This window comes from Notolepis coatsorum, assembly GCF_963971535.1.
Source record: "Notolepis coatsorum genome assembly, chromosome: 5".
Classification (NCBI taxonomy): domain Eukaryota; kingdom Metazoa; phylum Chordata; class Actinopteri; order Aulopiformes; family Paralepididae; genus Notolepis; species Notolepis coatsorum.
Window position 1 is genome coordinate 163,549,723 of NC_140169.1, and position 26,400 is coordinate 163,576,122.

Sequence of the window (26,400 nt, forward strand, 5' to 3'; positions counted from 1 at the left end):
CTCAAACCTACCGAAGTCGGCCCATGTCACCCCACTTCTTAGGGACCTGCACTGGCTCCCCATTGCTGCACGAATCCGCTTCAAGGCCCTCGACCTAGCATACCGCGCGGCAAAGGGAACTGCTCCCGCCTACCTCCGGTCAATGGTCTCTAACTACACACCCTCAAGACCCCTACGCTCTGCATCTTCTGGCCGCCTCAGACCTACTCCTATCCAAGCTCCGGGAGGGTCATCAAAGAGAAGTCGCCTATTCTCAGTCCTTGCCCCACAATGGTGGAATGAACTACCCACCCCAGTTAGGACAGCCGAAACACGTCCAATCTTTCGCCGTCGACTAAAGACGCACTTCTTCAACCATTATCTGAATAAAAAAAAAAAAAAAAAAAAAAACCTAACCCTAACTAACCATACTGTCATGCACTTGTCCTAATAAACTAACCTACACTGTAGCACTCAACACTTTGATGAACATTGTTACTCAGCTGATAGAGTTGTGCCCTTCCTGATGGCTTGTCGTACAGAACTTGTAAGTCGCTTTGGATAAAAGCGTCAGCTAAATGACTAAATGTAAATGTAAATGTAAGTAATCTAATGTGTGCCTATACTACTACCTACTATGCTGATATGTCTATACTACTACAGACTATGCTATATGTCTCTATACTACTACCGACTATGCTAATCTCTATACTACTACCTACTATGCTAATATGTCTATACTACTACGCTAATATGTCTTTACTACTGTGCACATTGCACAGACTGTAGCACTCAAGTTCAACACTGTTTGACGAACACAGCTCAGCAAAGCGCTAGGGTTCAGCAAACACAGAAGACTGTTGTTCCCTGCGTCCAACGTCCCGCTCGTCACTGATGAGCGACGCCAGACGTATTTAAACTCTTGTCACGTCGTTATTCTTTAACCTTAAGCCACAGCTCAGCAACTTAATGGGTCACATGTGATTTTAACACGTTAACATGATGATGTTGGGAATAATAATATAATCATTTTCAACATTTGTATCTGTAGCGACTACACTTCATAGTTTTAGGGGGGGGGGGGGTGCAGGGGACATGTCCCCCTCAATATTGAGAAGAGGTAAATGTGTCCCCCTCACAAGAAATATAGCTAATATGAAAGACAACCCCCTCCCCAAAAGAGGTAAAAAAAATAAAACAAGGGGATCAAAACGTTTATATATCCTTACCTGTAACTATACATCTCAGACACCCCTACAGGACCGTACCATCAGACAGACACCCCTACAGGACCGTACCATCTCAACCCTGATTAGGTGTGAAGTAGATGAGTGTAGCTCAGGGAGTTCTACAGTTCTCAAGTTCTCCAGCTGTTAGTTCTCCAGCAGTTGGCAGCAGGCCACGCCCCCGGCTGTGGAGCCCGATGGCTACTGGCAGGAAAGACTGACGAGGCAGTTTGTGGTCGTGAGGGGATGAGTCTGCGTGCCTTGGATAAAAGCCTCCACCACAATGGCAACATGTTGTTTTCTGTAGATCAGGGGTTCTCAAACTTTTTTATACCACACTTAACTCATTCAGCGCCAATCATGGAAAAAAGTCAGGTTTTAATCGTTATTTCTTTTATTAGCTATATCCATTCATTTTCATCCATCCAGCCTGATGTTATCATTGGGAATGGGTCTGAGCTCGCAAAAGGGGCAAATACCACTGATGTAGATGAATATCGAATGTGTTTATGTTTCTGTCTCCAGCTGTGGCCATTCTGCTGGCGGTGATTGTCATCCTGGTCACCGGGGGGCTGGCGGTCGGGGTCTTCCTCAACTACAGGCGGACAGGCTCCTTCATCCCCTCCATGCCCAAGTTACCCAGGTATCTCATGTTCAATCCAATCCAATCCACTTTATTTATAAAGCACATTTAAAAACAACAAAGTTGACCAAAGTGCTGTACAAGTCCACAACATAAGATAAAACATGAAAACGTAAAAAATTGAATAAAACCACACAATAAAAACATGTTATCTAAGTTACCCAGGTAGCTCTCATGTCATTTCATAATTTTTGCACACATGTATATAGTTTAACACGTACGTATTGAGAGTAAATTATTTTGAATGTGGTCACCAGTGATATTGTGTTAGTTACAGCTCAAGAAATGATAAGGCCCCTATAATATGAAATCTACATAATTTCACGCTGCTGTAATCGACACAACACAAGGATACAATGTCCCCGATGACATCACTGGTGGCCATATGCAAACGCATTTCCTCTCAATGTGTGTGGGGGGGGGGGGGGGGGTGCCCATTTAAGAAAAGAAAAATTTAAATGTTATTTTCCAAAATAAAAAAACTTTAAATACGAGAATAAAGTAATGATAACACTTTATTGTTATTGTCTTTTTCCAGCCTGAGCAGTCTAGTGAAATCCGGTGACACCGGTAACGGCGTGACGTTTCGCTCGGGTGACAACGTGGATCTGGGACCCGCCCACATCGGGGTGTCATTCATCGACGCGGCCATGCAGATGGTGAGTGGCTGAGTGTGATACCATCAACTAGTCTCTCTTTAGTCTCTCCACTGACTGAGTGTGATACTAGTATCAACTAGTCTCTCTTTAGTCTCTCCAGTGACTGAGTGTGATACCATCAACTAGTCTCTCTTTAGTCTCTCCAGTGACTGAGTGTGATACTATCAACTAGTCTCTCTTTAGGTAACCGTCGGTAGTGTGATAGTAAAGGGTTAACCTTCTGTAGTGTGGCAGTGAAAGGGTTAACCTGCTGTTGTGTGGCAGTGAAAGGGTTAACCTTCTGTGTATTGTCGCAGTGAAAGGGTTAACCATTTGGTAGTGCGGCAGTGAAAGGGTTAAGTCTATCCAGTGGCTGAGTGTGATACCATCAACCAGTCTCTCTCTAGTCTCCCCGGTCGCGACGAGTTTTCGGCAAGTTTTCCGGCCATGTTGACGTTGGAACCGTGTCATAAAGTGTTATTTATTAACAGGAGAGATTGATTTCCAGCCATCAGCGAGTCTCTCAGGCAGCGCAGGTTGAGAAACTAGAGCACTGGGTCACGGAGGTCAATCTGGATTATAAAGAGTTGTAGATTAGTAGTTTATAAACCAGTTGTTGTTGAGGCGTCCCTGGGATGTGTAGCCATACAGGCGTAGCTTTAGGGGGGGGGGGGGGGGGGGGGGGGTTACAGGGAACATGTCCCCCTCGATGTTGAGAAGAGGTACATTTGTGATCCTCCAATCACAACTGTTGCTTTCAGGGCAAACGACAGCTGTGATTGGAGGATCAAGAAAAGAGATCAGTTCAGGTCAATTCAGCACCAGATGTGTAACTAAGTTGAATTTCAAATAGACTAATATATTCTGGTCCCTGTGCTGTTGTAGAAAACCCCACCCCTCAGGTTAAAGGACAGGTTCAAACCCCACCGTCAGGTCAAAGGTTAAAGGTCAGGTTCAAACCCCACCGTCAGGTCAAAGGTTAGATGACATGTTCAAACCCCACCGTCAGGTCAAAGGTTAAAGGACAGGTTCAAACCCCACCGTCAGGTCAAAGCTTAAAGGACAGGTTCAAACCCCACCGTCAGGTTAAAGGTCAAAGGACAGGTTAAAATCCCACCGTCAGGTCAAAGGTTAAAGGACAGGTTCATCCAACCAGACTACAAATGTAACAGTAAAGTGCACCAGTAATATACAATGTACAGGTGATTAAACTGGGTATAACATATATAAATGAGTACTGAGTAATAGTGCTAATCAGATGTATGTACAGAGTTGTAGTATTAATATGTACAGTGATACAGGTATAAAGACACTATGGTAGTAAGTCATACTGGCCAGCAGCGTAACTAGTAAGAGTAGGTAAGGGATATGTACAGATATAGATATAGTATCTACAGATACTATAAAAGCAAACTACAGTAAATAGTAGTACACACTATAGAGATTAACTACAAAAAATACTGTAGTGACTCATAGTATTAATAAATTGCTTCTTTTATTTTTAAATAATAATTAATACATTTAATTATTTTAACATGTAGATCACTTATTTTAACAAATAAAATACCACTTACAGCACCTTTAACTCATACCAACGCCATAGCCAGTGCCCATCTCTGCTCTCTAGCGCCAGCTTTCCATTGCCTATTTTCACGACATTTCACGATCTTTGCGGATCTATTATATATTATTATTATATTATTATTATATTATATTATATAGTATATTATATTATATATTATATTATAGATATGGAGAAAATAGTCTGGCTCATTTGACAGACACTATTGTAGTCCAATATGTAAAAAAGAGTAAATTTGTTCATGTATACGTTCGTGTGTTATCCCGTCGTGAATATTGTATAGTTTCAGAGTGATTCCTGGAAGCTGAGTTATGGAGTGCTATGTGCATTTTGAAAAGGCGTTCACGTTGCTCGCCTGGACACAATATTATTTCCAAATCAAAGGTATATAATAGGTATTATGTTTCATCATGAAGGCATCAAAGGGGGGGGGGGGGTTGTTTTGTGATGCTCTGATCGTCAGCAACGGCATACGTTTTGAATACTACATACGTTGATCGATGTGAAATCATTGTAGGATCAAAGTAGGATTGATGTCATATATATTTCCTTTGCTAAAAAAAAGGTTTTAAAGGGTAGGCAATACTGCTACAGTACCTAGCAGGATTCGGCTGGCATTGCCCTCTCGAGGTCTCAGAATGAGTTCCAATGATAACACTGAGGTCCGTGAGAGTGTATAGAATATTAAAGGTCCCATGCATTATAAATGGCTTTTTCCAGTGTTTAGCATTGTATCCTAGCAATTGGGGATTATATCAATGTGGTCTGTGTCGTTAATTATCATATTGACTCATCAGTCTAGTCTCGAGTTCACGAGATCTTCCCTCACTTAACTAAGCTGTTCTGATTTGACGGTATTGCTGACGTGAATAAGGTACTGATTTGCAGTAACGCCCCCTCTATGGTTGTAGCGCATAGTGTAACCTGACACTTCCTCAAACGGGTTTTGACAGAGGCAGAGAACGAGCAAGCGAGAGAGAGGGAGAGAGAGAGATAGAGAGGGAGAGAGAGATATGGAGAGGGAGAGAGAGAGAGAGGGACCGGCGGGACCATGCAGAAGTGTGTGTAAATGTGTGTGCGCCATCTCTCTCCGTCGTCGGACACACACACACACAAACTTGACTGCGTGTGTGTCAGGGATGCATCTCCTCTCTCTCTCCCCCTCTATCTCTCTCTCTCTCTCTCTCTCTCTCTCTCTCTCTCTCTCTCTCTCTCTCGCTTGCTCGTTCTCTCTCTCGCTCTCTCTCATATGTATCATACTGTGTGGGTGACTGTCACTGAAAGCGCTTATGGGCGGAGCCCATCCAATAACAGCCTGAAATCCTGAGGCTGAAAAATTATGCTTTTGAGTATTTCATTAGAAATATAAAACAATGCATTTTGTTTGAAAAAAAAAACGTACAGATGTCTTCCATAGACTCACAGGAATTGTGTAATGTTGCCCAAATAGTGCAAGGAATAGCAAGTATGTCCCCTTTAAAATCGAAAAAAAGAAAAAACTATCTAAAAACGTAATATTACGTGTTTTCCGCTGAACCGCTGGCGAGCAAACGCGTAATATTACGTGGTTGGCGCAGAATGAGTTAAATAAAGGTTGAATAATAAGAATAAATAATAAATGTATATTCTGTCCTCAGGATGAGAACTTGGCCAGTGAGTCGGGGAGGCAGCCGGTCACCTTCGAGAACCCTCTGTATTCCAGCGGCAGCGCTGGAGCCTCCAGTGACCCTGCGGTGATCCATGCCACTCAGGTACTTATCACATTCACCTCCTGCTGAGTCAACGCTCACATGTACCCCCTGCTGAACGCTGTGTCAACGCTCACATAGAGGAGGTATTCACATATGTATTATATCTCTAGTGTTACAAAGGGTCAGATTAAACCGAATATATATATTTATTGCTTGATATCCCTTGTATAATATTTGTATATCGTTTGATATCCCTTGTATATTCTTTGTATATATACACGGAATATCCCTTTACCTGGGTACAAACCAGACCATAATATTCGCTCTCCTATTGGACAGCGACCCCTAGGCGCCAACGACCATATCCCCAATGGCAAGTTCAAAGGCAACGCCAAGGCATGTCTCAACATGTCCAGGTTTGCGCAGTAATACGAGACAGAACTGAGGTTGGCACTAGATAATTCACCTTACGTATAAATACGGCGCAGGTGGAAACAGCAGCAGTTCATTCATTACTAGTAAAGCCTTCACCACGAGTCAACGACCAAGTGAAGTGAGCAACCTTGCGTCTAAATAGAGCACTTAGAACATGTGCGAATAGGATAGTAAAGTGTCATAGTTTGGTGAAGTAACGTCAAGTTCAACCTAGTTTAATGTGACGGATAGTGCACAGGAGAATCTACACCGGCGAATGCAGAACCATTTTCTGGTTGGATTATATTGCTTTGGTACCGTGACTGCTGGAGCAGAGAACCGTCTACCCCACTATCGTGTGGGATCTACCCCTGTGAGGAGCACCCTCGAGCCCGCCTCTAGGAGGAGGCTGGCTAGCTTTCATCCATGCTGTCGGGCATACTGGATTATAGCTGTTGCTTTGTCTACGGATCAAGGGAGTACTGCACCGACTCCCGTAGCTGGAGCTTCTTTATTCCGCGTTGACCCAGACTTTGCACCCGAACATTCCTCTACCCTGCCGGCTTACAACCGGAGGGAACCCCCCAGTGTCTCCAGCTGACTACTAGTGTGCCTTACGTAATTGCTATGCTACAGGTGGCGTCAGTTATACCCATCTTACTATTCTCATGGACTTACGCTCTTGACCTACTTTACGTGTGTTCTTCGCCTTACAAGCGCAAGTATAATTCTCAATCTGTAACCTACCGTTGCTTGCTCTAATAATAATAAATCTCTCTAACTAGAACTTTATGTGTCATTGCCGTATTCTTGTGTGGGTGTTCACCAGATATATTCATGTACTGTATGGCCAGTAATTAAAGTACATAACTAAGTAGTGGTTTAATAATACCATACTCTCAATACAGTCAGGGAATTGTACCCCTCAGTTACAATTGGTCCTTCGAGCCGGATGGTATCAGTGTAATATCTAATATAATATTGATATTAACCATGGCCAGCGGTGAACACTCCCCAAGCGGCTCTCCCAAGCTAGAACGCCCGCAGCGCAGACGTCAGCCACCTCCCTATCTAGAGGAATACGCTGTCAGTCTAATACCTAGCTTTAAACAGACGTTAAATGCGGATAAAGCGGATAGTCAAAGCATGTCAAAACCTACCGACCAGGCGACCCTGCCAGTAGAGAACCCAGTGGGTTCTAACGAAACTGACCAAGCTCACGGGGGGGACCAGGGGGGACATGACATGACTATACCCCCAGACAACGTCAACGGAATAGTCCCCGGAGAGCTCCAGGATAAAGAAAGCGCTCCAGGGACAGAACCCGACACACCACCACAAGAGAAGCGCGCCCAGGAGATGGATCTCGAGGCGCGCCCAGAGAACAGATCTCCAACGAGCACTGTCAGAAGCCGATCACCTCCGTCAGTGTCATCCCCCAGAGAGGCGGACCAGATGCTGGCGCAGGCATTCATCGCCACCCTGGCAGCCTCCACCGAACGCGATCGACTTCAGGGTGAACGCGATCGACTTCAAGCACAGGCGCTTAGTGAGCGCGAACAGTCTTCCATGGAAAGAGAGCGCCTCCAGGCTCAACAGACGAGCGAGCGCGAACAAGCTGCAGACCAACGAGAGCGCCTTCACGCGCAACTCCAAGCGCAAGCCCTTAGTGAACGCGAACACTCTGCAACCGAGCGAGAGCGCTTCCAGGCGCAACAAAGGAGTGAAGACGACCGCATAAGACTGGAGACCAGACGCCTTCAGACGGAAGAGAACATTGAAAGAGGCCGCGCCGATGCACAGCGCGCCGCCGCCAATGCACAGCGCGACGCCGCCCATGCCAGCGCCAATGCACAGCGCGACGCCGCCAATGCCCAGCGCGAAGCAGAGCGCGACGCCGCCCATGCCCAGCGCGAAGCAGAGCGCGACCGGCTGCAGGCGCAGATGATAGAACAATTGATTGCCATGGCGACACCCCCTCGCTCCGCACGGAGCTCCCGGAGATCATCACGACAAGGGTCTAGGGCACCTTCCCCTACCCGACGAAGCGACCCGGGACCTGGCCAACAAGAGGATCCTGTCTACGTCTCCGACCCCCCTCCCCGACCGGTCCATACGAGACCCAGCCACCGGGAAGAACCGGCCTACGTAGCCGAGAGACTGACTAGAAGACTCCAGGACCTAGCAGAGGAAGAGGAAGAGGAGGAATGTCAAGCCGACCAGCAGCAACGTACTCTGGACTAGGAGGCCCAGTACAGCCCCGACCAGCAGCAACGTACTCTGGACCAGGAGGCCCAGTACAGCCCCGACGTCAGCCCCGAGCCACTGCACTACAAACCCCCGACCCAACTCACGGGTGAGTTTGACGTACAGTCAGCACCGAGGAACAGCACCTGGGTACCCGGCCCCTGGTACCCACCAAGTACCAACCCACGACAACACGTACGGGGAGACTCGCCCAGGAGGTCTCTTCCCCTACGCTCACCAATGTGCCAGCCATCCATGGCATGGCACACCGACGTTCCCAGACTTTACGCGCGAGGACAGAGCACAGTACACGGAATTACGGATGTGCTTGGAGACTATGATGTCCGATGTCCCTGATGAGTCGTACAAATATGCCATCCTCCTCAAGCATCTCAAGGTGCCCAGAGCGCATAATATAGCGCTGGCATATTCCAACTCAAGCACCCCATACTCCGCGGCTCTAGTGGCCCTCGACCAGCGTTATGGACGCATATGGGACTACGTGATACAAGAAATAAGAGATATCGACCGCCTCCCCCCAGCCAAAGACAATAGAGCATTGGATGACCTCTCTATCAAGGTACAATCCCTAGTAGGGATGCTGGGATCCCAAAAGGAAAAAGGGAGACATGAACTATATGCTAACTCTAATGTAGAACGAATACTAGAGAAGCTCCCTCCAGCCCGCCAAGAGCGCTTTCGGCGGCAGAGAGACCACCGCGACCCCAACGGCCCAGAAGCATCCCTCCTAGACCTAGCTGACTTCCTCGCCAGGGAGGTCAGCAGTCTAAGACTGGACACATTCGTGTGGAGTGACTCTAGCCCTAGAGATGGACCTCGGAGGTCCAACGATAACCGCCGGTCAGTGACTGTTATGCACCAGGCCGAGTCAGTGCCGCAGCACGAGAACCACAGCAACCCCCCGACCAAGGGGGAGTGGAAGATTGAATGCCAGTACTGTGAAGGGGAACATCGGCTGTATCAATGTGACACTTTCAAGAAGCTGACCACTGACGAGGTGAGTCAGTGGATCAAAGCCAACCGCCGCTGCTACCGCTGCGCGCGCAGCCATATGGCAGCTGAGTGCCGTTTAAAGAAGAAATGCAGCAAGTGCGACGGCGCCCACCTGGAGGTCCTGCACGACATCAACAAGCGTCCGCCAGGAAACCAAAGTGGGCCCATCACGGTGATGTATCAAGCCGAGGCGGTGTCACCACAGACCAGGCCTGAAACCACCCCCTGGTGTCCCGACTGTCGCAGCAGACACGGGGACCGACAGTGCCACCAGTCCTACCCCGAGTCGGCGCCACCACCGTCGAGTCACAACTCCCCCGCCAGAGAGGAACGGGAGATCGTCTGTACCTACTGCGACGGCGGACACTGGCTGGCACAGTGCGCCGAATACAAGACACTGAACCCTGTCCAAGTTGATCAGTGGCGTGAGGCGGCCCAGGCGGGCGCCGCTCACCGCGCATCACTGTGCAGGGCCCACCAGCAAAAGATCCAAGGCAACCCACCAACAGGAGTGCTCCACATAGACCAGCATAGCGGGACCCCCCGAGTGCTCATCAAAGTGGTCAAGAGTGCTCCTGAGCTACGAGGACAAGGTCCTGGACATTAACGCCGTCCTAGACGATGGGTCTGAAAAGACTCTCCTCCTCGCATCCGCCGCAGCCCGGCTGGGTCTGCGGGGTGCCAAAGGTACAATGACAATCCGTACCATTAGAAGAGACCAGAAGACCATAAAGGGTGAAAATGTCTCCTTCAAGATAGCAGCGGTGGACCAGCCCGAGAAGCAGTATAGCATCACCAACGTCTTCACCAGCCACGACATAGGCCTGTCACAGTACACCTACCCCATCCCACAGCTGATGGCGAAGTACGAGCACCTACGCAGACTACCTATACCGCTTATTGACGGCGCCACACCGACCCTGCTTATAGGTTCCGACCACGCGGACCTCATTCTCCCAATTGAGGCGGCCCACATCGGACCCAAAGGATGCCCAGTCGCGGTTCAGACCCGACTGGGGTGGACGCTCCAGGGCCCCCTCTACGGACTTGACAGTCAACCCACGTCTACACGCTGCCTGCACACAAAGGTGAGCGACACCGGTCACTCTCTCGTACAGCCCGTTGAGAGGCTATTGACATTAGACGAGAGGCCTGTGAGAGAACCGTGGGCCCAGGAAGAGGGAGTTCCGAACTCCACCCCCCTCAGCTGCGCTCCAAGCAACGTAGATGACCTCGAACCCAGCACCCCAAGCGACTCCTTGATGGGGCGGCCGGAACCGGCCCCTCCTCAGACAGGGTACAGACCAAACAAGAGGAACAGACGGAGGATGTGGAGACACAGCCAAGCACAGCCCAGTATACCCAGGAGGGCCGACCTGCCTCACCGCCACACCCGACCCGTGGCGAGGCTGATAGAGTTGCCAAGGCTCCCTGACTCCCTTGATGATGATCATGACCCACTGACTTTGTAAATTGCCCTACTCCCCACAACAGACATTGAGTAGTTGACAGGACCATTAATCTGTCTTTGCTTTATCTAATTAGGTGTGGACTAATTAGGAGGCGGCTGTTACAAAGGGTCAGATTAAACTGAATATATATATTTATTGCTTGATATCCCTTGTATAATATTTGTATATCGTTTGATATCCCTTGTATATTCTTTGTATATATACACGGAATATCCCTTTACCTGGGTACAAACCAGACCATAATATTCGCTCTCCTATTGGACAGCGACCCCTAGGCGCCAACGACCATACCCCCAATGGCAAGTTCAAAGGCAACGCCAAGGCATGTCTCAACATGTCCAGGTTTGCGCAGTAATACGAGACAGAACTGAGGTTGGCACTAGATAATTCACCTTACGTATAAATACGGCGCAGGTGGAAACAGCAGCAGTTTGTTCATTACTAGTAAAGCCTTCACCACGAGTCAACGACCAAGTGAAGTGAGCAACCTTGCGTCTAAATAGAGCACTTAGAACATGTGCGAATAGGATAGTAAAGTGTCATAGTTTGGTGAAGTAACGTCAAGTTCAACCTAGTTTAATGTGACGGATAGTGCACAGGAGAATCTACACCGGCGAATGCAGAACCATTTTCTGGTTGGATTATATTGCTTTGGTACCGTGACTGCTGGAGCAGAGAACCGTCTACCCCACTATCGTGTGGGATCTACCCCTGTGAGGAGCACCCTCGAGCCCGCCTCTAGGAGGAGGCTGGCTAGCTTTCATCCATGCTGTCGGGCATACTGGATTATAGCTGTTGCTTTGTCTATGGATCAAGGGAGTACTGCACCGACTCCCGTAGCTGGAGCTTCTTTATTCCGCGTTGACCCAGACTTTGCACCCGAACATTCCTCTACCCTGCCGGCTTACAACCGGAGGGAACCCCCCAGTGTCTCCAGCTGACTACTAGTGTGCCTTACGTAATTGCTATGCTACAGGTGGCGTCAGTTATACCCATCTTACTATTCTCATGGACTTACGCTCTTGACCTACTTTACGTGTGTTCTTCGCCTTACAAGCGCAAGTATAATTCTCAATCTGTAACCTACCGTTGCTTGCTCTAATAATAATAAATCTCTCTAACTAGAACTTTATGTGTCATTGCCGTATTCTTGTGTGGGTGTTCACCAGATATATTCATGTACTGTATGGCCAGTAATTAAAGTACATAACTAAGTAGTGGTTTAATAATACCATACTCTCAATACAGTCAGGGAATTGTACCCCTCAGTTACATCTAGTGAAGACAGATTCATAAGATTCACAATGTATTATATCTCGAGTGAAGACAGATTCACAATGTATTATATCTCTAGTGAAGACAGATTCACAATGTATTAGATCTGCTACATCCGACGTTATAACCTTATGTTGTTGTTTTCACTCTCTGGTAAAACAGGTGACGGTGAACGTCTGCGCCGGTGAACAGCAGGAGAATAACTTTGCCAACCCGGCGTACCGCGTGGACCAGAGTGCCGGCTACGTGCGGACGTCTGCTCTGCCCACACGTGTCCAGGTGAGTCTCCTCCGACCGCGAACGCAGATCCTTTAACCCTTTCACAAACACACTACAGACAGTTAACCGTCTGTATAGTATGGCAGTGAAAGGGTTAACCGTCTGTAGTGTGGTTGTGAAAGGGTTAACCCTTTAGTAGTGTGGTAGTGAAAAGGGTTAACCGTCTGCAGTGTGGTAGTGAAAGGGTTAACCCTTTGGTAGTGTGTGGCTTCTACTCCTCCATTTGTTTCCATGGAAACGCTGCATTATTGCCGGGTGCCCGACAGCACCGAGAGCTTGAAATAAGTATTTTACAGCCTCAAAAGTAACGTAACACACATCTTTAGCCGTCATATTATAGGCTACCGTCATTGATTAATTATGTCAAAAGGCTCCAACGATACATTTCAGAGTATTACAAAAAAGGTCTTCAATCCAGTAGATCACTATGCAGCAGATCTAGTAGTGAGGCGACAGTGTTTCAACAGGGGGCACCTTGCTGCCGTCACAGCTCGTTGACTCAATCATCTCTTTCTTTAATAATAATATATTTGATTTGGTAATGCGCTTTATAATTGTGGAGCAAATCTCAAAGTGCAAAATATCTTTCTCTCTCAGATCAGTTTTTTTTTCACAATAGTGTGAACAGCACAAGTCACATGGAATTCGATTGATTTTCAATTCTGATTTAGGCCACTTTCATAAGATTCAAGAGGTTTATTCATCACATACATATACATAAGACATAATTATAGTGAAATGAAGGTGTGGTGATTTTTTTTTGCGACGCAACCTCGGTCTGAACAGTCGTGCGACTTCCATGTGACTTTTACAGTATACGTCACTCTAGATTGACATTCGTCACAATTCTTTACGTCCATCTTCGTAATTGTTCATTTGCGCATGCGGGTCAGTCCAGGAGCGTGTGACTGGTTCACACTGGAATCTGATATTGATATTGATAAAAAAAAAAATTTGAACAAACAGCCAAACCAAAATAGTCTGATCTGAGCAATAAATCAGAATTGACCACTAAGGCGTGCACAGGGTAAGGGTAGCGTGGCCGTGAACGTGGGGCAACAGTGGCTCGGGAGGTAGAGCAGTAGTCTGGTAATCCGGAGGTTCCCGCTCCTCCCGGGCAGAATGTCGAAGTGTCCTTGAGCAAGACACTTAACCCCCTAATTGCTCCTGATGAACAGGTTGGCACCTTGCATGGTCGCCTCTGCCATCGGTGTGTGAATGTGTGAGTAAAATGTGAGGAACAAATTGTAAAGCACTTTGGATAAAAGCTGCTGTATAAATGCAGCATTTACCATTTATTTTATTTACTACATTTTGCATGCAGTGTGTGAACATGGCCATGAACGTGGTATACATTTTGCATGCAGTGTGAACATGGCCGTGAACGTGGTAGTACATTTTGCATGCAGTGTGAACATGGCACAAAATTTTGCATGCAGTGTGACATGGTACTACATTTGCATGCAGTGTGAACATGGCCGTGTGAACGTGGTACTACATTTTGCATGCAGTGTGAACAACAACATGGTACTACATTGTGCATGCAGTGGTGAACATGGCCGTGTGAATGTGGTACTACATTTTGCATGCAGTGTGAACATGGTACTACATTTTGCATGCAGTGAACATGGTAGTACATTTTGCATGCAGTGTGAAAATGTTTCATGCAGTGTGAACATGGTACTACATTTTGCATGCAGTGTGAACATGGTACTACATTTTGCATGCAGTGTGAACATGGTACTACATTTTGCATGCAGTGTGAACATGGTAGTACATTTTGCATGCAGTGTGAACATGGTAGTACATTTTGCATGCAGTGTGAACATGGTACTACATTTTGCATGCAGTGTGAACATGGTAGTACATTTTGCATGCAGTGTGGACATGGTACTACATTTTGCATGCAGTGTGAACATGGTACTACATTTTGCATGCAGTGTGAACATGGTAGTACATTTTGCATGCAGTGTGAACATGGTACTACATTTTGCATGCAGTGTGAACATGGTACTACATTTTGCATGCAGTGTGAACATGGTACTACATTTTGCATGCAGTGTGAACATGGTAGTACATTTTGCATGCAGTGTGAACATGGTACTACATTTTGCATGCAGTGTGAACATGGTAGTTCATTTTGCATGCAGTGTGAACATGGTACTACATTTTGCATGCAGTGTGAGTGTGAACATGGTACTACATTTTGCATGCAGTGTGAACATGGTACTACATTTTGCATGCAGTGTGAACATGATACTACATTTTGCATGCAGTGTGAACATGGTAGTACATTTTGCATGCAGTGTGAACATGGTCTACGGGGCAGAGAGAAGGTTCTAGAAGGTTCTCACCGTCTTGTCTCTGTCCGCAGGAGTCCCGGTGGAACTTCTTCAAAAGAAAACTGAAGCCGAGCACTACGTTTGAGAACCCCGCTTATTCAGAGGTAAACTCTCAGTGCAGCAGCACCACCACCATCCATCAATCAATCACATTTATTTATATAGCACATTTAAACATGACACTTGTCAACCAAAGTGCTTCACATAGGATGCTTGGTTCATACACATACAGCTCATTATCTTGAGACAGACGTATGCGTATCACCGCTGCCATGTTAGGAGTCCACGCCAGCCTTCGCGGAACACTAAGTCATGTTGGCGGGACTGACTGACAGCAGTCCAGGAAGGTTCTGATAAGTTAACACTAGGAGATCAGTTGGGCAGGTGCTCACATTCACATTTAGCTGAACGCTTTGATCCAAAGCGACTTACAAATTGTGAACAACAGGTCAGCAGGAAGGGTACATCTCTGGCAGGCGTGACAGCTAAGGGTCAGTGGTATTGTTCGTCAAATAGTGTCAAACTTGAGTGTTAGGTAGGTAGTAGTAGGAGTATAGTAGTATAAACATATTAGCATGATAGGTAGTAGTATAAGGATAGTAGCATGGTAGTATAAACATATTAGCATGATAGGTAGTAGTATAAGGATAGTAGCATGGTAGTATAAACATATTAGCATGATAGGTACAGTAGTAGTATAAGGACAGTAGCATAGTAGTATAAACATCAGTTGTCCTGACTGTGGTGGGAAGTTCATTCCAGCATTGTGGAGCGAGGACCGAGACTAGCCTGCTTCTCTTTAAGACCCCCTAGGAGCCCGAATAGGAGTTGGTCTCAGGCGGCCAGAAGATGCAGAGCGTAGGCGTCTTGAGGGTGTGTAGTTAGAAGATGTAGAGCGTAGGGGTCTTGAGGGTGTGTAGTTACAAGATGTAGAAGAGCGTAGGGGTCTTGAAGGTGTGTAGTTAGAAGATGTAGAGTGTAGGGGTCTTGAGGGTGTGTAGTTAGAAGATGTAGAGCGTAGGGGTCTTGAGGGTGTGTAGTTAGAAGATGCAGAGCATAGGGGTCTTGAGGGTGTGTAGTTAGAAGATGTAGAGCGTAGGGGTCTTGAGGGTGTGTAGTTAGAAGATTCAGAGCGTAGGGATCTTGAGGGTGTGTAGTTAGAAGATGTAGAGCAGAGGGGTCTTGAAGGTGTGTAGTTCTTGCTCCAATGGGAAGCCAGTGCAGCTCTGAGAAGTGGGGTAACATGGGCTGACTTCGGTAGATTAGCGATCAGACGGGCCACTGGTTCCCTTGACAAAAGCGTGGGACATTCAGCAACAGTATAGGACTAGCGCTCTGGACATCCTGGTCCTCCAGAACTCTGGTCCCATGTAAACCTCCACCTCATGACTTGACCCAGACACGCTGGTTTAGGCTGGGATCACATTGGACATTGATTTTCGAAGCAACGCTTTTTCGGGCACTCTCGGTTGAAAAAGGTTCAACTTTAGCCGTTGAGCACACCGACGTCAACGTCGCGCTCTTGTCGACGGACCAATCAAATCAACTGGGGGGGGGGGATTACAAATGGTGATCTGAAGAGAAATCAACAGCAAAACAAACCAATCGATAGCGGAGGAGAAGCTAATTGACCAGGTCTTCCCACGGCCGAGTGTAGTAATGCATGTAACTTATGTAACGTTAGCTGAGGTAGCAACAGTAATCAGTAGTAACCCTCCCGCTTTGCTTTGCGTTGCAGATGAAGGACGACAAGCCGGCGGGTGGCAGAGCGGTCGGTCCCCCCGCTGAGCCGTCTCCGTTCGTCGTCCCCCCCGCCAAGACCAGCAGCACCTTCTCGCCGACCGAGGACACTTTCCAAGACACGGCCAACCTCGTCAAAGAGGACAGCGACGTATAACCACGCCTTCTCTCACAGACGGGAAGCCGGGGGGAGATGGAAGGAAGAAAAAAAACACACACTTTGCACAGAATCTATTTTTATATGCAGCCTGTGTACAAAAACTCAGATTGTTTTAAGAAGAAAAGAGAATAGATATACATTTCTATAGAATATGGAAAAAAGAAGTCCGTTGTGACTTTTGCCTTCTGTTCCTTTCTTATGCCAATTCTTGCTTGAATGATTTTTTTTTGTTTTTCGATGTACAATATGTATATCTTTGCACTGAAGCTGCTGATAGAACTGTTAATAAATATGTTGTATATTTGTAAATTTTGAAGAGTAAGATATTGATAATATCACTGGGCTGTTTGAAATAGATGATCTCATGAATAGTGCTACATAAACTAAATAACCCATCTAAAGGTGAGCTGCATTGTGAACAGACTCTAGACGTATCATGATAGGTTATTATTAGGGATGTCTTGGGTATTAATTATCTATATTTTGCCACTGAACAAAACTGAAGATGTACACAGTTCATCTTTCATGTTTATATACCTCATTTCAGGGCTACAAACAAACAAACAAAAATGACAACAAATTGGTCCATATCTGAACTTAGTAGTATTTCAGATGTATGTGCTCCAAGATATTTCTTTATCTACAGAGTAATGTAAAAGTAAAAAATATGTACCGTAAAATGTTTCATGAGCAGTATCTATCTCAAGCCCTGCCCTCTTTTCTCGATCCTCCAATCACGACGGTTGCTTTGTTTGTTCCCGGGGGGATAAGCAGCGGTTGTGATTGGAGGATCCAAGAGAAGGGGGCGAGGCCTGTGATGGGTCAATTGTATATTGTGCTTACTTTTTAACATGATTGAACACGTTTCTATTCTTATGTTCCCTGACTTTTGTGACATAATTCAATCAAGATGATCGTAATATTTTTGAGAAACAATGGCCTCTTTTAAGTAAAACAAAAAAAGGAAAAAAAAAGTGCTTGAATACTTGAACACGCCCACATTTCTTTTTTAATGCATGGAGATGACGTTCTGTACGACTTGACGGTTAATATTCATGAACAACATATTCATATGGGCTGAAAATGCAGTGAACAGAACATCTGACAGTCTTGATGATACACAGGATGTGATCAGAACATCTGACGGTCTTTATACACAGGCTATGATAAATTTGCTAAGAAACGATAAAATTCTTCAACATGCGCATCCCGCATCAAAAAAAGACCTTGCAGAGGTTGAATAGAGAGATCCATGCACCAAATAGCTCCCGTTTTAAAGTATTTCTACGTTCTGCTGTGGCGTTGTGAGTAAAGACTCTTCCTCAGACCTCAGGAAGAAGAGTCTTGAGGAAGAGCCTCCTGCTCTTAACACTTTCCGTGCCAGCCGTGCCAGTCCTATATACCCTGTTGCGTGCCACCGCTCTATTCAATGACAGAGCACTCACATTTGTGAACGCATAAACTATATCTTAAATTATGGCTATGTGTCTAATACGACCGTCGCTTATCAATGACTTGTTTGCAGTCAACATTGTCAAAACGGATTGTTTTTTTAAAATCGGTTCATTTCCGTTTTATACCATTTTGAAAAACGCTAGTTTTTTTTTACTTTCAGAAAAAAAATCGATCTATGAATCGTTTTCAAATAAACGCTAGATTATCGATAGTATATGTGTACTTATGCACGCTATAGAAGCAGGCTGAAAAATCCATTCTCTTATTTCCTGATCAGCTACACACACTCACAGCCACACACACACACATATGGGACACGTTGATATATAGGTGAAAACAGCTCTGATTATCCCAATACTGGTAAAATAGATTCCTTACCTCAGATCAGATGTTCTCCAAAAAGATTATTCCAATTCCTGATCACCATTCCAAATATCGATCGTGTTTATTGATCCAACGCTGGGTGGTCGAAAGACATATTCCATGCTGTTCTGATGGTGGGCAATGACTGGGATCGTCTCCGGTTACTTGCCTGACAAGTCAAATGTGGAATCCGGACTCTTTTTTCATTCAATCCAATCCAATGGGGTGCAGTATTATTATTATTTATTATTTTATTTATTAACCTTTATTTACCCAGGGTAGGTTCTCTGAGCACGGATGCTCTTTTTTAGGAACGCCCTGCTTCACATTCACACTGTTCCATTCACAACCACAGTCTGACACCGTTGGCCACTGAGCAACTCCACTGGAGCAGTTGGGGGTTATGTGCCTTGCTCAAGGGCACTTCAGCGGTTGGTGTTAAGGGTATGGGAGAGAGTTATTAATTCACTTCCCCAGCCCAGATTTTTTCCTGCCGGTCCGGGGGATCGAACCAGCGACCTTCCGGTTGGCGCTGGTTCGCTGGTCTCCGCATCCAGAGAGACGATAGGGGCCGGTATTTTCCCTGTTCGAGCTCAGACAGATCCCCACTGGTAACGTGAGGCTATATTGATGAAATATGAATGGAAATCGCTAATAAAAAAAATTACGATCAAACTCAACGGTTGGCATGAACTAACAAGCTTTCCCGTCGTTGGCACTGAAAGTGTTAAACATCACGGCAGAAAATAGAAATCCTTTTCAAACGGGAGCCATATTGGTGGGCGGATCTCTATTCATCTCTGATCAATTCTCCGCTCACACACACACACTGATTGTTTTATATTTTGATGACAAGGACAAAACACTATCAATGATCAGTAAAAAAAAGAAAAAATGCCCACATTATTTTTTCTAGATCAAGAAATGGAACATAAATTGATGCTGCTTGATACATGAATGAATAAATTTCTTATTTTGTAATACGGTCTCTTGTTTTTTTAACACTGTGATAGAGACTCGTTCCGGTGGTTCTCAACCTTTTTGGTTCATGACCCCTAAAAACATAGGTATGCCAGGTCACGACCCCTACATACTAGTATAGAAGAAATGGTGAACATTGACAAAAAAAATTATTTCCCCTTTTATACATATTATGGCATAGATATGGCATCTATACCAAACATTATAAAGATAATAATTGACCCTCCAAAGTCATTTTGCGACCCCCCCTTGGACATCCCAACCCCGCAGGTTGAGAACCAGGGGGTACGTGTCATACTAAGCGAGCAAAGCGTAGTGATAACAGGGTATCTGCAGGGTATTCAATTCATAATTCTCAATTTAAGGCCTTAAAAAGGTATTAATAAATCTTACATTTAATTTGCACGGGTATTACATTTCTTGGGGGGGGGGGGCAGCCCGGCTGTCGGGAGATGAAATTATATTAAATATATGAAATGTTTTGTATTCAAGACGTTTTTTGCTGGGCTACCAGGAGCTTGGTGCGTCTGGCGAGAGCCTATATGGAACTGCAGCCACCAATTCAGTGTCGCTATGTGTTTCTTTTTGCTAGTATGGTCGTGAAATTGGTATTAAATATAGCTCTGACTGGTATTAAAAAGGTCTTAAAACATCTTAAATTGAACTTGTTGAAACCTGCAGAAAGAGATCATGTACAACTGAAAGGAGATACAGTAGACAGTACCCTCTAAAAATAATTAATATTCCTTGTGGAAGTACATACAGCCTATAGGTACGACAAAGATTTAGTATGTACAGCTGAGATAATAGAAAAGACAGCATACAGTAACTACATTTACATTTACATTTAGTCATTTAGCTGACGCTTTTATCCAAAGCGACTTACAAGTTCTGTACGACAAGCCATCAGGAAGGGCACAACTCTATCAGCTGAGCAACAATGTTCATCAAAGTGTTGAGTGCTACAGTGTAGGTTAGTTTATTAGGACAAGTGCATGACAGTACGGTTAGTTAGGGTTAGATTTTTTTTTTTTTTTTTTTTTTTTTTTAATTCAGATAATGGTTGAAGAAGTGCGTCTTTAGTCGACGGCGAAAGATTGGACGTGATTCGGCTGTCCTAACTGGGGTGGGTAGTTCATTCCACCATTGTGGGGCAAGGACTGAGAATAGGCGACTTCTCTTTGATGACCCTCCCGGAGCTTGGATAGGAGTAGGTCTGAGGCGGCCAGAAGATGCAGAGCGTAGGGGTCTTGAGGGTGTGTAGTTAGAGACCATTGACCGGAGGTAGGCGGGAGCGGTTCCCTTTGCCGCACGGTATGCTAGGTCGAGGGCCTTGAAGCGGATTCGTGCAGCAATGGGGAGCCAGTGCAGGTCCCTAAGAAGTGGGGTGACATGGGCCGACTTCGGTAGGTTTGAGATCAGGCGGGCCGCTGCGTTCTGAATGAGTTGAAGAGGCTTAGTGGCAGTGGCCGGGAGGCCAGCGAGCAGTGCATTGCAGTAGTCGAGGCGGGAGATGACTGTTGATTGGACGAGGAGTTGGGTGGCTTCTTTTGTCAGGAAGGGGCGTATCCTTCTGACGTTGCTCAGGAGGAATCGGCAGGTTCTGGTCGTCGCTGCGATGTGAGCAGAGAAGTTCAACTGGTCGTCGAGGACAACACCAAGGTTCTTGGCGGTCGGGGACGCAGTCACAGCTGCATTCTCGACTGTGATTGAAAGGTCGGTTAGGGGGGAGGATTTGGCCGGCAGGTGGAGCAATTCTGTTTTGCTTAGGTTCAGTTTGAGGTGGTTGGTAACTAGTAACTGTGTCTTCATTCAGCAGTCATTCGTTTTAGCTAGTATGGTCATAAATTTTGCTCAGAGTGGTATTAAAAAGGTCTTAAAAAGCCTTAAATTGAACTTGTAGACACCTGCAGATACCCTGTATACAGCCAGGACCCAGCAGGTGTGGTCCCAGGTGTGGTCTCAGCCCCAAGGTGTGGCCCCAGGTGTGGTCCCAGGTGTGGTCCCAGGTGTGGTCTCAGGTGTGGCCCCAGGTGTGGTCTCAGGTGTGGCCCCAGGTGTGGTCTAACCCCACAGGTGTGGCCCCAGGTGTGGCCCCATGTGTGGTCTCAGGTGTGCTCCCAGAGGCAGGGCTCGTATTAAACCACAATCTCTGGAGACCCTTACAGTGTATCTCCTGCGTCCACCGGGTCGCACCGGAGCTGCTATCCGTCCGCTTTAGGAACAGGAAGCAGGACGCTCACAACGAAGTCTGAGACGAACGTGGGGAGGTAGGAGAGAGGAATCCACAAGAGCTTGGCGTCCCAACCCGCTCCGTATCGGCTGCACGGGTTGCGGGCCGTCAGGGCGTGCTGCATGCAGCTGGTCACCTTGGAGAAATCCGAACTGCACAAGAGGCCCATGGAGCAGTCCTGAGCTTTCACGTCTGGAAGGAGATGAGCGAGGGACAGACACTTAAGTATTTCCAGACAACTCTATGCAGCGGTGTAATGTGGTGACAGCAAAGTCTCTCTCTGTATCTCTTCTCCGAGTGTCTCTGGTAATCGAGGCCTCACACGGAATGTCTAGAATGCCCAGTGTGTCCTCGTTGGAAGGAGCAATGGTTGCTATGTGCAAATCAGTGGTTGCTATGTGTTAATTTATCAAGAACATTTTAATAATTTGGTGTAACTTATTACTGGATCTTGTAAACAAGTCACGATAGAATAGTAATATTGTGTTTTTCCAATGCTTTACCTACTCTACCACTTGCACAGAAATGAGGTTATGGTTTTCCAAAATGGTTACCAGTGGTTACAGGCAGCCATACTGGAAGAGGGAGAACTACACAAACATTCCATGCAAGGCCTCTATTGATTAGTTATGTATACTATCCCACCAACCTCTTTATTAACATTTTAAAGGAACATTTGGGGAAATACACTTATTTGACATCTTCCCCAAACAATTTATATCAGTTTCATTGCTTGTGTGAGCAGCTAGCCTAGCTTACCATTATGGACTGGAAGCAGTAGGGAGCAGCTAGCCTGGCTTAGCACAAGGACTGGACGCAGCAAGGAGCAGCTAGCCTGGCTTAGTGCACAGACTGGGAGCAGCTAGCCTAGCTTAGCACAAGGACTGGACGCAGCAGGGAGCAGCTAGCCTGGCTTAGTGCACGGACTGGGAGCAGCTAGCCTGGCTTAGCACAAGGACTGAAAGCAGTAGGGAGCAGCTAGTCTAGCTTAGCACAATGACTGGAAGCAGTAGGGAGCAGCTAGCCCAGCTCTGTTAAAAGTGAAGTGGACTAAGCAACCGCCCAGGGGCGGACCTAGCACATTTGGCGCCCTAGGCGAGATTCACCACTGCGCCGGTCTGAGCGTACAAGTGCCTCTGCTTGCTTCATCAGCTCTTGGAAGTTGTACAAAATTGCATACCTTTCACCTTGGCACGTTTCTCGTCTTCTTCTTTTCTTCTCTTTTTAAACTGGATGGCCGGATGGCTTTTGCCTCTTCATAGTTCTCTAACGTTAGTCTTTCTTTCCTCAACGCTCAATTCTATAAACACTTGACCGATACCCATCAATGCACAGCGCTCTAGCATGTTCTGACTGTGAACACCTAAAGCTGAGGCTCAGACCGACAACCGTTTTAAATCTTTTTTTTTCTTTTTTTTGGCGCCCCCCTCTGGGTGGCGCTCTAGGCGACCGCGTATATCGCCTGTAGGAAGGTACGCCCCTGCACCCGCCTACCACCGCAGAGACTCTGGGATCGAATCCAGCTGTCAGCGGTACCTCCGTCAGTTGTCCCTACTAACACAATTGGCAGTGTTAGCGGGTGGGAAGCCGGTGGGGTATGTGTCCTGGTCGTTGTAAACAGCGACTCCTACTGGTCGGTCGGGGCGCCTGTTCAGCAGGGAGGGGATCTGGGGGAGATAGTGTGAACCTCCCACGCATTACGTTCCCCCAGTGAAACGCCTCGCTGTCGGGTGAAAAGAAGCGGCTGGCGACTCCACATGTATCGGAGGAGGCATGTGGTAGTTCTACACCCTCCCCAGGCCGTCAGTGGGGCAATGCGCGCAACGACCAGGAAGGGAATTGGCATAACGACTAAATTGGTATGGGTGAAAAATACAGAAAAAAATTCCAACAAGAAAAGACACAACTTCCAACAGCTCCAAAACTGACACCCAGAAATGAAACTGATATCAATCTTCTCATCTGACTCACTCTGGTGAAGATGGCAAAATAAGTGTATTGAATATCCCTTTCACTGGATTAAATAAAAGTTCATAGAAATATCCACTCACATTCATCAAAGTATGTGCTTCCGTACGACCGTCTGACTTCCTGGGGGAGTCGGTTCCACAGCCTCTTCAGGTCGGCTTCGATAAGATCCATACTGGTCACCGCCGTCCTGAAGAACCCAGGCTCGATGATGCTCACCTGGATACCAAAGTGATGCATGTCCCTCCTGGAGCCACAGACGGAACAGACCGTCACAGAGGCAACGATCAGATTAGATTAGATTAGATTCAATTCAAATTAGGGGTGTAACGATGCAACCTCACAACGATTAATTTCGATTGCGATTATTCAGGCAACGATTCAATGCATCATGAAATCTCTTCATTTGACCACGATTTGATTCGATACATTTTCTATAAATTTTCTATCAGTTAATTCCCCCAAAAAATTTGAATACACAAATGTGGCTGGGGGAACTGATTCACTCAGCATGAATGGACTATAGGTCAATAAAAACAATACACACACAAAAAACATTAAAAAAATCAAATCGATGCAGTTGAATCGTCACATTAGAATCGATGCATTTCGATTAATCGGTTAATCGTTACACCCCTAATTCAAATGTATTGTCACCATGCAGCACTAGTACAGTACAACCAAAATAAGTTTGGCATCCAACAAATGCAAATGTAACAGTAAAGTGCAATAGTAATATACAATGTACAGGTGATTAAACTGGGTATAAAATATATACATTAGTACTACTGAGTAATAGTGCTAATCAGATGTATGTACAGAGTTGTAGTATTAATATGTCAAGTCAAGAGATTTATTTGTCACAGCATACAAGTATACAATGAAATGCGGGTGGTCTTGCCCGCAACGATGTGCAAATAACATATAATAGAATCAACATTGTGCAATAAACAATTAACATTGTGCAATAAACAAGTAACACATTAGGGCATATCGGTATGTGTACATAATTTACAGAGCATGGAGGATATACTAGGTCCTTAGTAGTGTCTTTCTGTACATGCTAATTTATACAATCTCCGGTTATACTATACTATTTTTAAAGTGGCCCTTCCTTAGTGGCCATAAGTGTGGGCGTGTGCAGCATGAGTGTGTGCCTGCTCATATTAAAGTGGCTGCTAGTGTGTGAGCGTGTACAGTGAGTGTGTTGTGCGTGTGCTCATGTGTGCTTGTGTGTGGAGAGTTCAGTGTTCAGGGCTCTGATGGCCTGGGGGAAGAAGCTGAGCCGAAGTCTCTCTGTCCTATCAGCTGGTGTTCGCCTGTACAGTGATACAGGTATAAAGACATTATGGTAGTAAGTCATACTGGCCAGCAGCGTAACTAGTAAGAGTATAGGTAATGGATATGTACAGATATAGTATCTACAGATATGTAAAAAGGATTATAAGGGATATGTACAGATATAGATATAATATCTACAGATGTGTAAAAGGACTATGTGCAGGTAAATACACAGGTGTGGATAGGTATGCATTTGGTCTTACGTTAGGTGCCATTGACCATATTCACACGGTGGCCATTGTGCTCTCATGTCATACTCAGGTTGGGTTCCCTTCCAAACCCTCGGGTGGGAACAGGGTGGAAAGGAATCCCATCCTGAGCATGACATAAGAGCAAAATGGGTGCTTTGGATAAAAGCTGTTCTATAAATGCAGTCCATTTTTACCTGAGGCTGTCAGAGAAGGCTTCCACGCCCCATTTTGACAGACAGTAGCCTCCACCAACAAGAGCCAGCCTCCCCAGGACACTGGCCACATTGACCACCCTGCCCCGAGCCTTCTTGACCAGCGGGAGGAACCGGAGGGTCACCTCGATGACACCCATCAGATTCACATCCAGCACCTTGGTGAAGTCTTCCACCTGCATCCAGTCGGTTGGACCAATGGGCGTCGACCTCCCAGCATTATTCACCAACCCCCACAGACCTGAGGGAGAGAGAGAGAGATTCATTGGCTTACGCTCATTTACAAAACCCTCATTGGTCTGACCCCTCCTTATTTTGATACCTGTTAAAATGGTCATCTACTCCCTATAACACCAGAGCTGCTCACCGTATCTCTATAACACCAAAGCAGAGCTGCTCACCATATCTCTATAACATCAGAGCTGCTCACCCAGGGAACAAAATTAACTTTTTGGCTTACCAGCCAAGGTGGCAGGTAGATTAAAAAAACTACCAGCCAGGCAGATTTTTTACCAGCCAGAAATTAGAAATAGCTTTTTAGTATATCGCCATGTGTAATTATTATTACTATTATACAGGGCTCTACGCTAACCCTTTTCCCAGGGAGCACATGTGCTCCTAAATTAAAAAAAATATTAGGAGCACACAAAGAAATTTAGGAGCACAGTGAACATGTTTCAAGTAACAGAGTTTATAAACAAACTATTTATTACATGCATATTATACTGTGCGTGTGCATACTAAGGGACAAACATCTGTGCAAATAGCACATACCACCAAAATCACACATTGGCCCATGCCTACTAGACGCAAAGGATATTGATTGTCAAGCTGCTTTGGAAAAATCTTTATACAATTATTTAATGCATTATAATTTAAATGCTATTGAATAATAGTTATACTATAGCTACTGTCCATCAATATTAGGGATGCCCTGATCACGTTTTTTGCCAC

At 45.9% G+C, this 26,400-nt stretch overlaps 2 protein-coding genes across 2 annotated transcripts in view; one reads left to right on the forward strand and one right to left on the reverse strand.

Annotated features, from left to right (window-relative positions):
* lrp2a (low density lipoprotein receptor-related protein 2a) overlaps nucleotides 1-19,354 on the forward strand; it is a gene marked incomplete at its 5' end in the record, with an annotated part of 335,411 nt that extends 316,057 nt beyond the window's left edge. The window contains 6 exon segments of the mRNA XM_084314359.1: nucleotides 1,731-1,848; nucleotides 2,387-2,507; nucleotides 5,706-5,819; nucleotides 12,344-12,460; nucleotides 14,835-14,906; nucleotides 16,541-19,354. Coding sequence (XP_084170485.1) covers nucleotides 1,731-1,848; nucleotides 2,387-2,507; nucleotides 5,706-5,819; nucleotides 12,344-12,460; nucleotides 14,835-14,906; nucleotides 16,541-16,699 — 701 coding nt within the window. The 3' untranslated portion in view covers nucleotides 16,700-19,354.
* A 2,351-nt stretch (nucleotides 19,355-21,705) lies between these two features.
* Nucleotides 21,706-26,400, reverse strand: part of LOC311228453 (retinol dehydrogenase 7-like) — a gene marked incomplete at both ends in the record, with an annotated part of 217,004 nt that continues 212,309 nt past the window's right edge. The window contains 3 exons of the mRNA XM_084314360.1: nucleotides 21,706-21,926; nucleotides 23,786-23,949; nucleotides 25,429-25,687. Coding sequence (XP_084170486.1) covers nucleotides 21,706-21,926; nucleotides 23,786-23,949; nucleotides 25,429-25,687 — 644 coding nt within the window. The remainder of the gene's footprint in view (nucleotides 21,927-23,785; nucleotides 23,950-25,428; nucleotides 25,688-26,400) is intronic.